General features: G+C 46.7%; 1 protein-coding gene across 1 annotated transcript; it reads left to right on the top strand.

Moving 5' to 3' along the window:
* The first annotated feature begins 5,348 nt into the window (after nt 1-5,348).
* Nucleotides 5,349-8,799, top strand: LOC126519182 (b(0,+)-type amino acid transporter 1-like). The gene is made up of 3 exons (XM_050168801.2): nt 5,349-5,469; nt 6,847-6,943; nt 7,756-8,799. Exons 1-3 carry the CDS (start codon nt 5,385-5,387, stop codon nt 8,537-8,539), a joined length of 966 nt encoding a protein of 321 aa, XP_050024758.2. The 5' UTR covers nt 5,349-5,384; the 3' UTR covers nt 8,540-8,799.
* Nucleotides 8,800-13,118: the final 4,319 nt, after the last annotated feature.

Raw genomic sequence — 13,118 nt, 5'->3', positions numbered from 1 at the left:
TATAAAACGACTTACTACATCAACCATTTCACATGCAAGATCACTGCACTCATTGCAAAGCTTATTAGAGTGTTTTATGGGGCCCCAAGTACTACGAGGCCTCAACGCTTGCGCCCCCTTAATCTAGATCTCTATAGTTGCTTGATAATCTTGGTTTGCTTTGAGATGAAGTACAGTTACTGCGCACCTGCTTGTTAGCCTATGCACTTATCTTTTTAATGTGGCTGTGCATTAGCTAGCTAGGTTGTCACTACATGAGTGGGACATTTGGGCCATGCCCAATGCAATGAAATAACATTACTTTGCTATAGCTTACTGACTGTGCAAGCTTCTTTGTTATCTAGGGAAAAGAATAAAAGAAGAATGCATGCATAAATTATGTTGACAGCAGCAAACTGTCTCAAGGCAATCATCCTTGATTGTCACCATTGCTGAGAGAGCAAGCATGCCTGTATTCACTTTGACCACAGGCTGTACATTGTTTAAATGCTGGTAGAGGTATGGATAAATAGTAAAGGGGCACTAGATTGACCACCCAGGCTTTTATGCATGGGCATTACTGCCTTGTGTGCCCCTGTAGACCTCTGTCATCCTTTAAGGCATGAATGACATAACGCTACTTCTATTTGCAGGGACATTTTAGCACTAACAAGAAATGGAAACATTACGTGAATTCATGCCTATATGGGGTGTCTTTTCAGCAATATGAATTAATATTTGTTTTCAAGCAAACATTCTTCTCTTGAAAACATATCTGACAAGCATCTCTGCCTGAAGAAGTAACTATGATATGTACATATCACTTTTATGTCTGTCATAATTGTAATCAATTGCTTTAGACTTACTGGTGGGCTCTTTGGTTAGTCATGACTTAATATGGCAGTGCACTTTGAAACAATGATGTAACATAGAATGAACAAATACTAGCTCTGTGTGTGTCACACAGCGCTCCTGTACGTTCATTCGGTGTTACATCATTGTTCCGAAGTACGATGCCATATTACATCATGTAATCAATTGTAGGCTCACTATTGACAGTTACTAAAAAGACTTCAGCAGCAAAGTGCACCTGAATAAACAAGCCATTGTTGATGATTCACACGCGTGCTCGGTGATGAAGTGACTTGTCGATCAACACAGCTGTATTCCGTGATAATAGGACCATCTGTATAGGAGTATGTTAATAGATAACGCTGCGGCGCTTCAGCATGCTATGTTGTTGCTGCGACAGATCTCTTGCTTATTGGCTTAGATACACTTGTGTGTTCGTGTATGCGCGTTCTTGCAAGCTGTTACGTAGAGGGTCTGGCCTCATTCGTGAAAGGAGTGTGCATTGGTTTGTGGGAGAAAACAGAGGAGTTTATTTTCTACAAGAGACGCAGACGAGAGCCGCATGTGTTCGAGGGGCCAAACTCCCGGTCCTTGTCCAGTCGCCGACACGCTGGGGGTGATGGAGAATTCTTGGAACCCGACTTGGGGTGGAGTCGCTTTCTGTTTCGTCCGTACTGGTGCTTTGTCCAGCCAAGGAGCGGTGGTGCGTCACTTGTACACAACACTTTCCATCCTTAGATGAAGTCGCCGTAGTGATCCGGAGGGCGTCGTTCCCGCTGCGGGCATGACTCTGCAGTCGTGTTTGGCAGGGTCTCAGGGGCAGTGCCAATCTCTGGTTTGGTCACCGATGATTGCGAAGGCTCCAGCGTTCCTGAGAGAGTGGCCTCTGACAACGCGGAGTTATCTGCTTTTATCCCAAACATAAATGGAAGCGGGACACTGCTCGCGGTTAGTGTACAGCCCTTATCCTGTGTCACCGAATCTTCTGTGGCGTGTCTCAGAGCACCAGGCTTGATGTGGTCACGTTGTCATCACACTAACCTGTTAGGCATTTTAATGAGCCACGATCTGCGGCCTAGCTTTTCCAAAACCATTCCCTCTGAAGTTTCGAAAGAAAACTGCTTCTCCGGCAGCGAGTACTCTCGACTTTGTGTTCCTGTTGCAGTTGGTATGGATTTTGTTTGCTTTTGCTTGGGGCTGAATGCACGTGAGAGCTGTATCCAGGTCACGCCCGAACACAAGTGCAGCTGGCATTTTGCCCATTGATGTGCAGATGGTGGTGTGTTGCTTTAGCAAAAACTGGGCCAGCCTACACGCGAATGTTCCATCCTTGTTTTCGGCTAATGCTCGTTTTGTTTCAAAAACCATCTTTTCTGCTTGGCCATTCATTGTAGGATGACATGGTGCACTTGTTACGTGGGTCACCCCATTCTTTAGGAAGCTCTCAACTTCTACTGAAACGAAGGATGGTCCGTTATCAGTCAGAAGCTTTTTGGGAAGCCCAAAAGCTGCGAAAAGGTTCCAGAGTTCCTGAATCGATGTGGCAGACTGTGTATTGCGCATGGAGCACACTTCCAACCATTTGCTGTATGCGTCCACAACAATTAGCCAGCATTCTGCCTTCTACGGGACCAACGAAGTCTGCGTGAACTGTGTCCCAAGGCTTTCTTATGCGTTCCCATTTGGGCACTGGTGCCCTTTGGTGTTGACAAGTTGCACAGTTTCTAGCGAGTCGTTCGATATCTGCGTCAATGCCTGGCCACCAAAAGTACCTTCGTGCGCATGTCTTCATGGCCACAATTATGTGGTGGTTTGCAGGTGCGAGTTTAAGAAGGTAATTGCTTGCCTTTGTTGGAGTTAGCATCCGGGAGCCTCTAACAAGGCACCCTTTCTGCGCTGAAAGCTCAGCCTCCAGTTTCCTGCACGATGAAAATTGTTCTTTTGGCAGTTTATGAACTTCACCGCTTGAGACAGCCTCCAGCACTTGCGACAAAACTGACTCCTCGAGTCATTCGTGCTAGTTTACGTGCTGAAAGCTCGAAGCTGGGCATGGTAGCCAACATGGGCACGTCTCCTGGGGGATAACGCTCATCAACTTGTGCCGGTAGTGGAAATCAGCTTAGAGTGTCCACATTTTGGTGCAGCAGGCCAGGCCAGTACAGTAACTTGTACTCATACGTTGCTAGTTTAAGGCACCACCGCGTCATCCTTGATGAAAAGACCCGGGGTACTTGCTTTGTTTCACTCACGATTCCAATCAATGCCTGGCGATCTGTTATTATGGTCACATGCCGGCCAGCTGTGTACTTATGACAATGACTGATGCCGTAGATTATTACTACACTTTCTTTATTGAGCTAGAAGTAGCTCTTTTTGCCAGTTCCCAGTGTTCATGAACCGAATGCAATGGACGCCTCTCGGCAAATAGCATCTTCCCGAGCGAGGACGGCATCAACGCCGTACGAGGATGCGTCCACGGACAAAAGAAGGGGCTTTGTCTCGTCGTAGTGAGCGAGCACTGTAGATGCATGGATCATCACCTTAAGTGCCTCGAAATTGGCTTGATGCTAGCTCTTCCACTTCCAGGGCATGTTTTTCTCTAGAAGCCTATACAATTCCACCCCAACCTTCACTCCGTTCTTTAAAAAGCAGTCGTCAAATGAAATAAAGCCAAGAAAAGCCCTTAGGGATGTCTTGTCAGATGGTTTGGGTGCTTGAAGTATAGCCTCAACCTTTTTGTCGGTGTTGCGAACACCATTTCTGTCAATTGGATGTCCCAGAAACTCAACTGACATAATTTCAAACCTGCATTTTTCTTTCTTGGGGCGTAAGCCTTTCTCAGTTAGCCTCGAATAGAACCTGAAGACACTCTGCGTGCTCATTTGCACTATTCCCGTTGACAATGATGTCGTCAAGGTCAACACTCACCCCTGAAATTCCAGGTATCTTTGTCTCCCTCACGCACTGGAAGATAGCTGGTGCAGCGGAAATTCAGAACGGGAGGTATTCCGCCCTGAATAGTCATTTTGTGGTGTTCACTGTGAGCAGTGCTGCAGTGACCTGTATACAAGTACACCTGTATAGTTTCCAATATCTTCCTTGAACACATCTGGGTGTCATCCCAGAACCTCTGCAATTTCTTGTGCTGGCTCTCCAACGTGGTTGATCTCGTTCACCTGAATGTGAAGTGCCAAAAACCAATCTCTTCCTAGGAGGTTGCACCTGGTGCCCTTCATTACCAACAACGGCAGCAGATAGTCCTTTGAATTCAACCTTACACGAACTTGTGCGGAGCCCAGGACGTGTAATTCTTTACCTGACCATGTGCGCAAACTGAGCGGCTCGCATAAAAGCCACGCAGTGTTTTTCTTCCACATTCTTCCTCGCTTATCAGAGAACATGCCGTACCTGTGTCCACCTCAAACTGGACTGGCTTTCCCTCCACTCTCAAGTCCACAAGGAACTTGGGGCAGTGTGTACATACACTCACTGTGTGCAGGATTTGCTGACAGGTGGTGGGTCGGCACTGTGTGCCCGTAGCTGCTAGTTGTCGGAGCGTGGTTCCATGCTTTCCATGCAAGCGGGTGAAGCGGGACCTCTGCCGAACAACGGCGCCAGGTGCTGCGTGAGGGGAGAGGGCATCGCCGCGACGCCACGTCACCCTCGATCTCGTATTCAGAAGCCGGCGCGCGGTCCCCATCTCTCAAATCTCTCTCACCCTCACTGGGCTTAGCTGCTGCGCGCTCCTGCCGGCCTCGGTGGCCGCTGCTGGTTCCTCGGCCTCTCGTCGCGCAGGACGCTTGTGGCATGTGGCGTTGAAACCGCCGGCCAGTGCTGCTGCTGTTTGTTGCTTCGACCTGCACCTACCGCTGTGGTACATTAATCGCAGCGCAAAACTCGAAGGACCGCTCAGTGGCGTTTAGTTGGACATTCATGCTTGCGCATTCACAACTTAAAAGAAGTGCTTAGGTGTCCTGGGATTTCTTTTTTTTTTATTTGATATACGTGCCACGACCTTGTGTACAATATACGAAGGTGTAAATATAGTCAGTGGTTATGTACCGACCAGAAACATTATCGGGGTGTTGTTTTGTGTTGCTGCTGACGGCTGCTCATTTAAACGCGTTTGCAGTGGCTTAGAGTAAAATTAGGGAAATGTTAAACATTTATCAACAGCCGATACTAAATCGTGAAAGAAGAAGAGATATTTAGAGAGAGGTGGTAGGGGGTCTGTGTCATGCATGCATTATTCTGCGCAAGGCGTTCGCCAACATAAGACCCCGTGTGGACAAATGGAACTGATGTATTTTGCCTAAACTCGCCCTGAGCACTGCTTCTCAGAACAAATGAAAGTATTGTCACCTCTTCCCAAGCAAAAATTGGCATTTATGTCAGAATTTAGCCTACTTTAAGCAAGGCAACATAATCCACATGCACATGATCATAAATATTGGATGTCTTGTCACCAGTTATTTGTCTCAAATGACGTGTGTTTAATATGCGCGGTTTCAGAGCTTGCAGCGGTGGTTAATACATTTTCATTGAATATATCCATGAAAGTTCAGAACGTTCTGTTTATCGTGAAACTTGGAGTCCTCTTTGCTATCATCGCTACTGGAGTGGTATGGTGCATTAAAGGTGAGTTATTTTTTCTGCTGTCCATTTGCATAGCACTGTTTGAATGGGAACAAAAAAGTGGAATGCGAATAGAGAAATACCTGTATTGTGGCCCGAGTAAATATACGACAAAGTAGCGCCGGATAAAATATTCCAATGATGTTCGTCACTTGGTATTGAGGAAATAGATAGGACACCTTTTGGAAGCAGTTTTGATAACTTGCTTTAATGGCAAGTGCTCCATGGTGGCTAAAGTTACAATGTGCAACCGCCAAAGTACCAACTTCCAGATTTCAGCCTGTTCACGGCTGTAAGTGATTAAACTGAGAAAGCTTAAGAGTAAGGATCGACGGTCAATATCTCAGCAACTGTCGGGTTGCCGATGACATACTGCAGACGAGTTACCATAAATGATTGAGGACCTTAACAGACAGAGTGTAAGGGCGGGTTTGAAAATTAATATGAAGATAACAAAAATAATGATGAATAGGCGGGAAAAGGAACAACAGTTCTGAATTGCCAGTCAGTCTCTCGAGTCGCTGAAGGAGTACCTTTACATAGGCCAAATAATCACAAGGAACCCTGATCATGAGAAGGAAATTCATAGAAGAATAAAAATGAGTTGGATCACATACGGCAATTTAACATAGCCAATGGAGAATAGTGAATGTATTCGCTATGCTAAATTTCAAGTTATAGACAACAACACTTAGTTTGGTTTCTTCGCTTTTTTTACATTTTCCTTCCTTTTGTTTTTCTTCCGGCCGGCGTGTCAGACGCCACTGAGACGCCGGCTAACGCGTGGGTGTTGACACGTGATTGTCAGACTGCCGGGTCACTGGCCTTGTGCACAGCGCTCCTTTATTCTCAATTCGACACCCTAACACACCTTTGCTCGTTGCCGCACCCGCCTTACACCCTCTCCGCTTTAGAAGAACCCTACCTATATGTACGGTGACGAGGAAAACATATGTCGCCTTGAAGAAGACAAGTCCACTTGTCAAAACGTTGGCTCCTGCTTTCACCTTGTTTCGCTCATTATTGAGCACAAGTAATTTCTCCTATGTCGTCCTTCGTGTCAGTGTTTGCTGGCTCCTTATAATATGACTCATGCGGCAAGCAGTTCAGGACCTGAACTGAAGAGCGGAAAGACACAGGAGGTAGACGTCGAATATTATCTGGGGACGGCCTACACGGTGCAGCCACAAAGGCTGCAAAAGTTTTTTGGAGTGCGTGCTATGAGGGAACTGACGCAGTTTGGGTATTCCACGTTGTAAGCACATCGTTCGAACCTATATCCGTTCCCCTGCATTATGCCGTGGATTGTGACTTGCTGGATTTAACTAAAAAATTTTAATTGGCGTGACGCGATAATTTCTTTTGTTCTTCTCGTTTTAGCTCCGTACCTTCTCCGAAAGTTCACTTTCACCACCAACGCCTCAATCGGGAGTGTTCTCCAAGCGTTTATCGTCGCCATGTACACTGGTTCCGGAAGGTAAAGAATCGTTCACTAGTCCTTCCTAGTTCCCTATGTTCGCGCTGTGTATTGCCTGGGAATTTATTGCCTTGATATGAGTAAGAGTTGTAGTTTTGCATGATATAGGAAACGTGTGACCGCCTGCGCTCGTACTGCCTGTACGCTAGGCACTACGGTGCACTACGGTAGGCACTATGGTTGACCATGCCAGAAATCAGCGTTTCACATATCACCGTCACTTGCCATGCTAGGGCTTAGAATAAAATTACAGATTCAGTAAAGAATTGGGCTCTAAGAGCGTTCGGCCTAGTCAGCGCACCACCAGTACTGATGCATCGGCGCCATCTGCTAGCTTTAAGTGAAAACCCTATCGCCTCTTGGAGATGTCGCTATAGCTGTCAGACTCGAAACAAGCAGCTGACGTGAATAATAATAATGAAACGTAGCTGATACTTCCTCCACGGAATCAAGCGGGACTAAGCGATAAATGATTGTACCATTCACTTCTGTATGTCTTTGTTTTGTAACTAAAGTGCCAAGCATCGAAGGCGAATTTGGTTTGAAGCGGGTAATCTGCGCTACTGTGAACATGGCTACGCTGTTAGGCAATGGCGGTAACCAAGGGTGCGATTCAAAAACGGTTCGCAAAACGAACAGTGCGATTTGGGAACAGTATAGAATCGAAAATCTGCCGCTATAGTAGGTGGTACATGAGCTATGCAAGCGTATTGGAATTAATGTATCATGTGCCACAGTAATGTGCTACCCAATAACACCCAGCTAAAGCACTGCAGTGTCTTCAAGCGAGCTTCTCTTTCTGCATGTGACAGTGGCATGATCAGCTGCATGGCGGAAGAGATGTCCAAGCCTTCCCGGATAATACCGAGATCTCTCCTGGGCGGCATCTTCGTGGTCACCGCTTTGCAGATACTTACGAATGCAGCTTACTTCGTCGTCCTGGACCACAAGTCGTTCACCGCATCGAAGGCGACTGCCGTGACCTTCGGCAGCGTAACCTGGGGCCAAGCGGGCGAATGGCTGGTGCCAGTCGCCGTCTGCGTCTGCACCTTTGGAACAATGAGCGCCTCTTCTTTCAGCAGCAGCCGGCTAATCATGGCCGCCGCGCGCAAGGGACACTTACCGGCGCTGTTCTCCCTCATCACTGCCCGCTCGTCTCTCCCGGTTATAGCGGTAGCGTTTAAAACTTTCGCAGCCGTAGTGTTCACTGTCGTTGTATCCGTCGGCTTGTTAGCCAAGAGCGCCATGGTAATAGCGTCGCTTATCAACATACTCGTCATGTTCGCGCTACTCGGACTTCGAGTGACGATGAAGGAACATGTGAGGCCCATAAGGGTGCCCACCCTTCTAGTTATCACCTACATAGCGATCCTGTTGACCATGGCACTGACTCCGTTTATTGGAGGTGCTGGAACCCAACTGATCCTACCGACGCTTGGGTTTATTTTGCTTGGTGTTCCCGCCTACGCGCTTATAAAATTTTCATACAAGTCTCGCCTCGCAGCGGCGTGTTACAAATTTATGCAGAAATTAGTTCTCTGTGTACCTTGCGCCGAGGCTCTCAAGCAAAATCAGAGTATTCCTGCGGAGCTTTGACAGAGAAGGCAAATTTGTTTCCACTTCCTGTAGCGCGGCAACATTCCAGGCTGCTTTCTGCCCTATGTTTTGGAGAGTGCCTTGTGATGAAATCTTTCAGAGGCCAATTTACGCATGTAATTTTGTGCATTAGACAAAAAATTATTCTTTGTTACTAAACATCAATAATAACTGGTAGTCACCAGCGAAACACAATAAAATACCTTATTTCCTTGGTGTACTTTGATTCCTTTGGTTGAAAATAAAAATCACGGCAACTATTTTATCAATGCTTTCTCCACAGACAGTACAACGCTATTTGAGTAAACAGTGATATTATGAGGTGCTAAGGGAGCATCACTGAATTAAAACATTTCGATTGCCTCTATGTGGACAACTCAATCATTATAAAAATAACTGCGAAAGAACAGTATGGCCCATAGTTTATGTGATTGTACATGTCTCAATAAATGACTAGCAACAGAATTGAAACATTCAGTAAGAAAATGCACAAGATTAGACTGGCTGCATCGCAAGCCCTCAAGCCTCCCCTAACAGCAGAGTCCGGCCTCCGTAACATCGATGCGAACACATCCCCTCGTTTGCGCACCGATGCTAGCAGTTTAGAAATGGATGCTGTCGTTCTCCGGCAAGGTAAACGCTTTACGAGAGAGTGATGTTGCGTATGCCGCTCGCGTACCAAAGGTTGCGCAGAAGACGTATTAGATAACAGAGCAAGAATGTGCTGTGTCTGAGCCGTGCAGTACACGAGACCGCATTCTTCCGGGCGGATTCGACGACCGTATTCGGCTGTATTATCCCGCTGCTTTACTGTACTTGCCGGCCAACATACCCTGTGTTGATTGAGATCGCTGAAATAACAACAGAGAGGTTTTATTGATAGGGAAGACTGAGAGGTCGACCTGAGCTAGTGCGCTCTAGTCTGCCACTTTGCACTGGGGGTGAGGGAAGGAGAGCGAAATTACTGGGATGGATAATGATGATAAGAGGAATGGTGAGTGCCTATGCACATTAGACGGCGGCCCTACTAGAGCCGCTCGTCAAGATCTGATCAAGAAACGCCAATGTATGAAAGCCTCTAACCCTACAGCTAGAATAGAACTGGCAGAACTTTCGAAGTTAATCAACAAGCGTAAGACAGCTGACATAAGGAAGTATAACATGGATAGAATTGAACAAGCTCTCAGGAACGGAGGAAGCCTAAAAGCAGTGAAGAAGAAACTAGGAATTGGCAAGAATCAGATGTATGCGCTAAGAGACAAAGCCGGCAATATCATTACTAATATGGATGAGATAGTTCAAGTGGCTGAGGAGTTCTATAGAGATTTATACAGTACGAGTGGCACCCACGATGATAATGGAAGAGAGAATAATCTAGAGGAATTCGATATCCCAGAAGTAACGCCGGAAGAAGTAAAGAAAGCCTTGGGAGCTATGCAAAGGGGGAAGGCAGCTGGGGAGGATCAGGTAACAGCAGATTTGCTGAAGGATGGTGGGCAGATTGTTCTAGAAAAACTGGCCAGCCTCTATACGCAATGCCTCAAGACCTCGAGCGTACCGGAATCTTGGAAGAACGCTAACATAATCCTAATCCATAAGAAAGGCGACGCCAGAGACTTGAAAAATTATAGACCGATCAGCTTACTGTCCGTTGCCTACAAAGTATTTACTAAGGTAATTGCAAATAGAATCCGGAACACCTTAGACTTCCGTCAACCAAAGGACCAGGCAGGATTCCGTAAAGGCTACTCAACAATAGATCATATTCACACTATCAATCAGGTGATAGAGAAATGTGCGGAATATAACCAACCATTATATATAGCTTTCATTGATTACGAGAAAGCGTTTGATTCAGTCGAAACCTCAGCAGTCATGGAGGCATTGCGGAATCAGGGTGTAGACGAGCCGTATGTAAAAATACTGAAAGATATCTATGGCGGCTCCACAGCCACTGTACTCCTCCATAAAGAAAGCAACAAAATCCCAATAAAGAAAGGCGTCAGGCAGGGAGATACGATCTCTCCAATGCTATTCACAGCGTGTTTACAGGAGGTATTCAGAGACCTGGATTGGGAAGAATTGGGGATAAGAGTAAATGGAGAATACCTTAGTAACTTGCGCTTCGCTGATGATATTGCCTTGCTTAGTAACTCAGGGGACCAACTGCAATGCATGCTCACTGATCTGGAGAGGCAGAGCAGAAGGGTGGGACTAAAAATGAATCTGCAGAAAACTAAAGTAATGTTTAACAGTCTCGGAAGGGAACAGCAGTTTACGATAGGTAGCGAGGCACTGGAAGTGGTAAGAGAATACATCTACTTAGGACAGGTAGTGACTGCTGATCCAGATCATGAGAGTGAAATAATCAGAAGAATAAGAATGGGCTGGGGTGCGTTTGGCAGGCATTCGCAGATCATGAACAGCAGGTTGCCATTATCCCTCAAGAGAAAAGTGTATAACAGCTGTGTCTTACCAGTACTCACGTACGGGGCAGAAACCTGGAGGCTTACGAAAAGGGTTCTACTTAAATTGAGGACGACGCAACGAGCTATGGAAAGAAAAATGATAGGTGTAACGTTAAGTGATAAGAAAAGAGCAGATTGGGTGAGGGAACAAACGCGCGTTAATGACATCTTAGTTGAAATCAAGAAAAAGAAATGGGCATGGGCAGGACATGTAATGAGGAGGGAAGATAACCGATGGTCATTAAGGGTTACGGACTGGATTCCGAGGGAAGGGAAGCGTAGCAGGGGGCGACAGAAAGTTAGGTGGGCAGATGAGATTAGGAAGTTTGGAGGGTCAACATGGCCACAATTAGTACATGACCGGGGTAGTTGGAGAAGTATGGGAGAGGCCTTTGCCCTGCAGTGGGCGTAATCAGGCTGATGATGATGATGATGATGATGATGAACTGGTGGCTGAGTGGTAGCGTCTCCGTCTCACACTCCGGAGACCCTGGTTCGATTCCCTTGCAAGATGTTTTTTATTTATGAAGTGCCTTCTGGGATTTATTGCTCAGAGCAGTGCCGCTGACGCCGACACCGACGCCAACGACACCGGCTTTTCTGCGACACGAGCTCCTTAACGCTGTCGCGTTAATATTGAGCCTTCTTCGATCCAGCGTATATGAAGGGAAATCGCCCAATATGTGTTCTAACGTTCCAGGCATCTCACAGTTTTCGTAATCAGGGCTATACGACTGAAACGTGGCTTCTGGCGCTGCAAAACTAAGTGGAAAGAAAGGCGCCAACTTGCAACTGAATTTATTAGATAGACATTTTTCTATCCTTTCTTAGTCAAAAGGAGGTCAAAATTATTCCGGAGTCCCTTACTACAGCGTGACTGATACGAAATCGTGGTTTTGGCACGTAAAACCTCAAATTATAATTTTCTTTTTTTTTTAATATTGCTCTTGATTTAAACACTAGCGCAGTCAACCAGCAGTGCCGAGAGTTGATTTTTTTTTTCCACACAGCACATCGTCCTCGAACATTCTCGCGTCCGGTGAAAATAGTTAGGATGTTTTTATCAAAGTGTACATGCTTTCCATATACCTCACCGCTGCAATCACAGCCTGCGTACGAGTAGCAGAAGGAAGTAGACGCGTCATCAATGATGCTGGGAAAGCGAGCGTCAGAAAGGAGAATGACGCAGTAAGCTTAAATTTTTTGAAGTTCCAATACCTTATTTTTTACCACAGCTTCGCGTAATTACAATGGGGACTACTTTTAGCTACATTTTACACAGACTCCTCCAGCGAAGTGTAGCCTAGAACACATGTAATACCGTCAGGGCTCTACTTGGCTGACTGAATCGTGGCAAGTCGGAGCTCGTCACGCGTAGTTTATTATTATTTTTAATTAAGCAGACGAAAAGTACCTAACATCGCCCCACTTCCCACTTCCTAACCGCGTATTTCCTTTCGTCTCAACATTTCGAACTCTTTAGGACGGTGTATTATTCTCATTTCAGCAAGAAATCTAGACAAACTTCGCACTTAAACAAATAACAAGTATGCAAATCACACGCAGGAAGGCAAATTCGCTCCGCGTATGACGCAGCGCCATGTATGAAGCTATCCGTCATGACGACAACTTTTCCTGGGAAGACAACGTCATTTCCCAGCATAGCACATGGCGGCGTCAGCACTTCGTTGCCGTCGCGGCGATCAATCTTCACCGTCATCTACGCACATGCGCGTCTACAGCACCGAAAGTCCCTGACAAAACGACTTCACGGCTTTGCCACGTCCGCCTGCTTTTAGGGCGTAAGCCTTTACTGGCTCATAAGTGTCAGCGCGCAGTCCGTGGTGGACGCAGGAAAGCGGTGATCACCGGCGAGGGGAGCAAGGAGAGGAGGCGCCATGCCAGTAGCGCTGTGCGAGTGGGCGCGTGGGGAAGCGCGGACATGCGGGTGGGGGTGCGCGCGCATCGGGCGACAAACCTTGTAGCCAACCCGCCGTGGTTGCTCAGTGGCTGTGGTGTTAGGCTGCTGAGCACGAGGTCGCGGGATCGAATCCCGGCCAGGGTGGCTGCATTTCGATGGGGCCGAAATGGGAAAACACCCGTGTACTTAG

The sequence above is a fragment of the Dermacentor andersoni genome, chromosome 10, assembly GCF_023375885.2.
Source record: "Dermacentor andersoni chromosome 10, qqDerAnde1_hic_scaffold, whole genome shotgun sequence".
Classification (NCBI taxonomy): Eukaryota; Metazoa; Arthropoda; class Arachnida; order Ixodida; family Ixodidae; genus Dermacentor; species Dermacentor andersoni.
The sequence above is the reverse complement of the archived record's forward strand: the minus strand, read 5'-3'. Positions and strand labels throughout refer to the sequence as shown.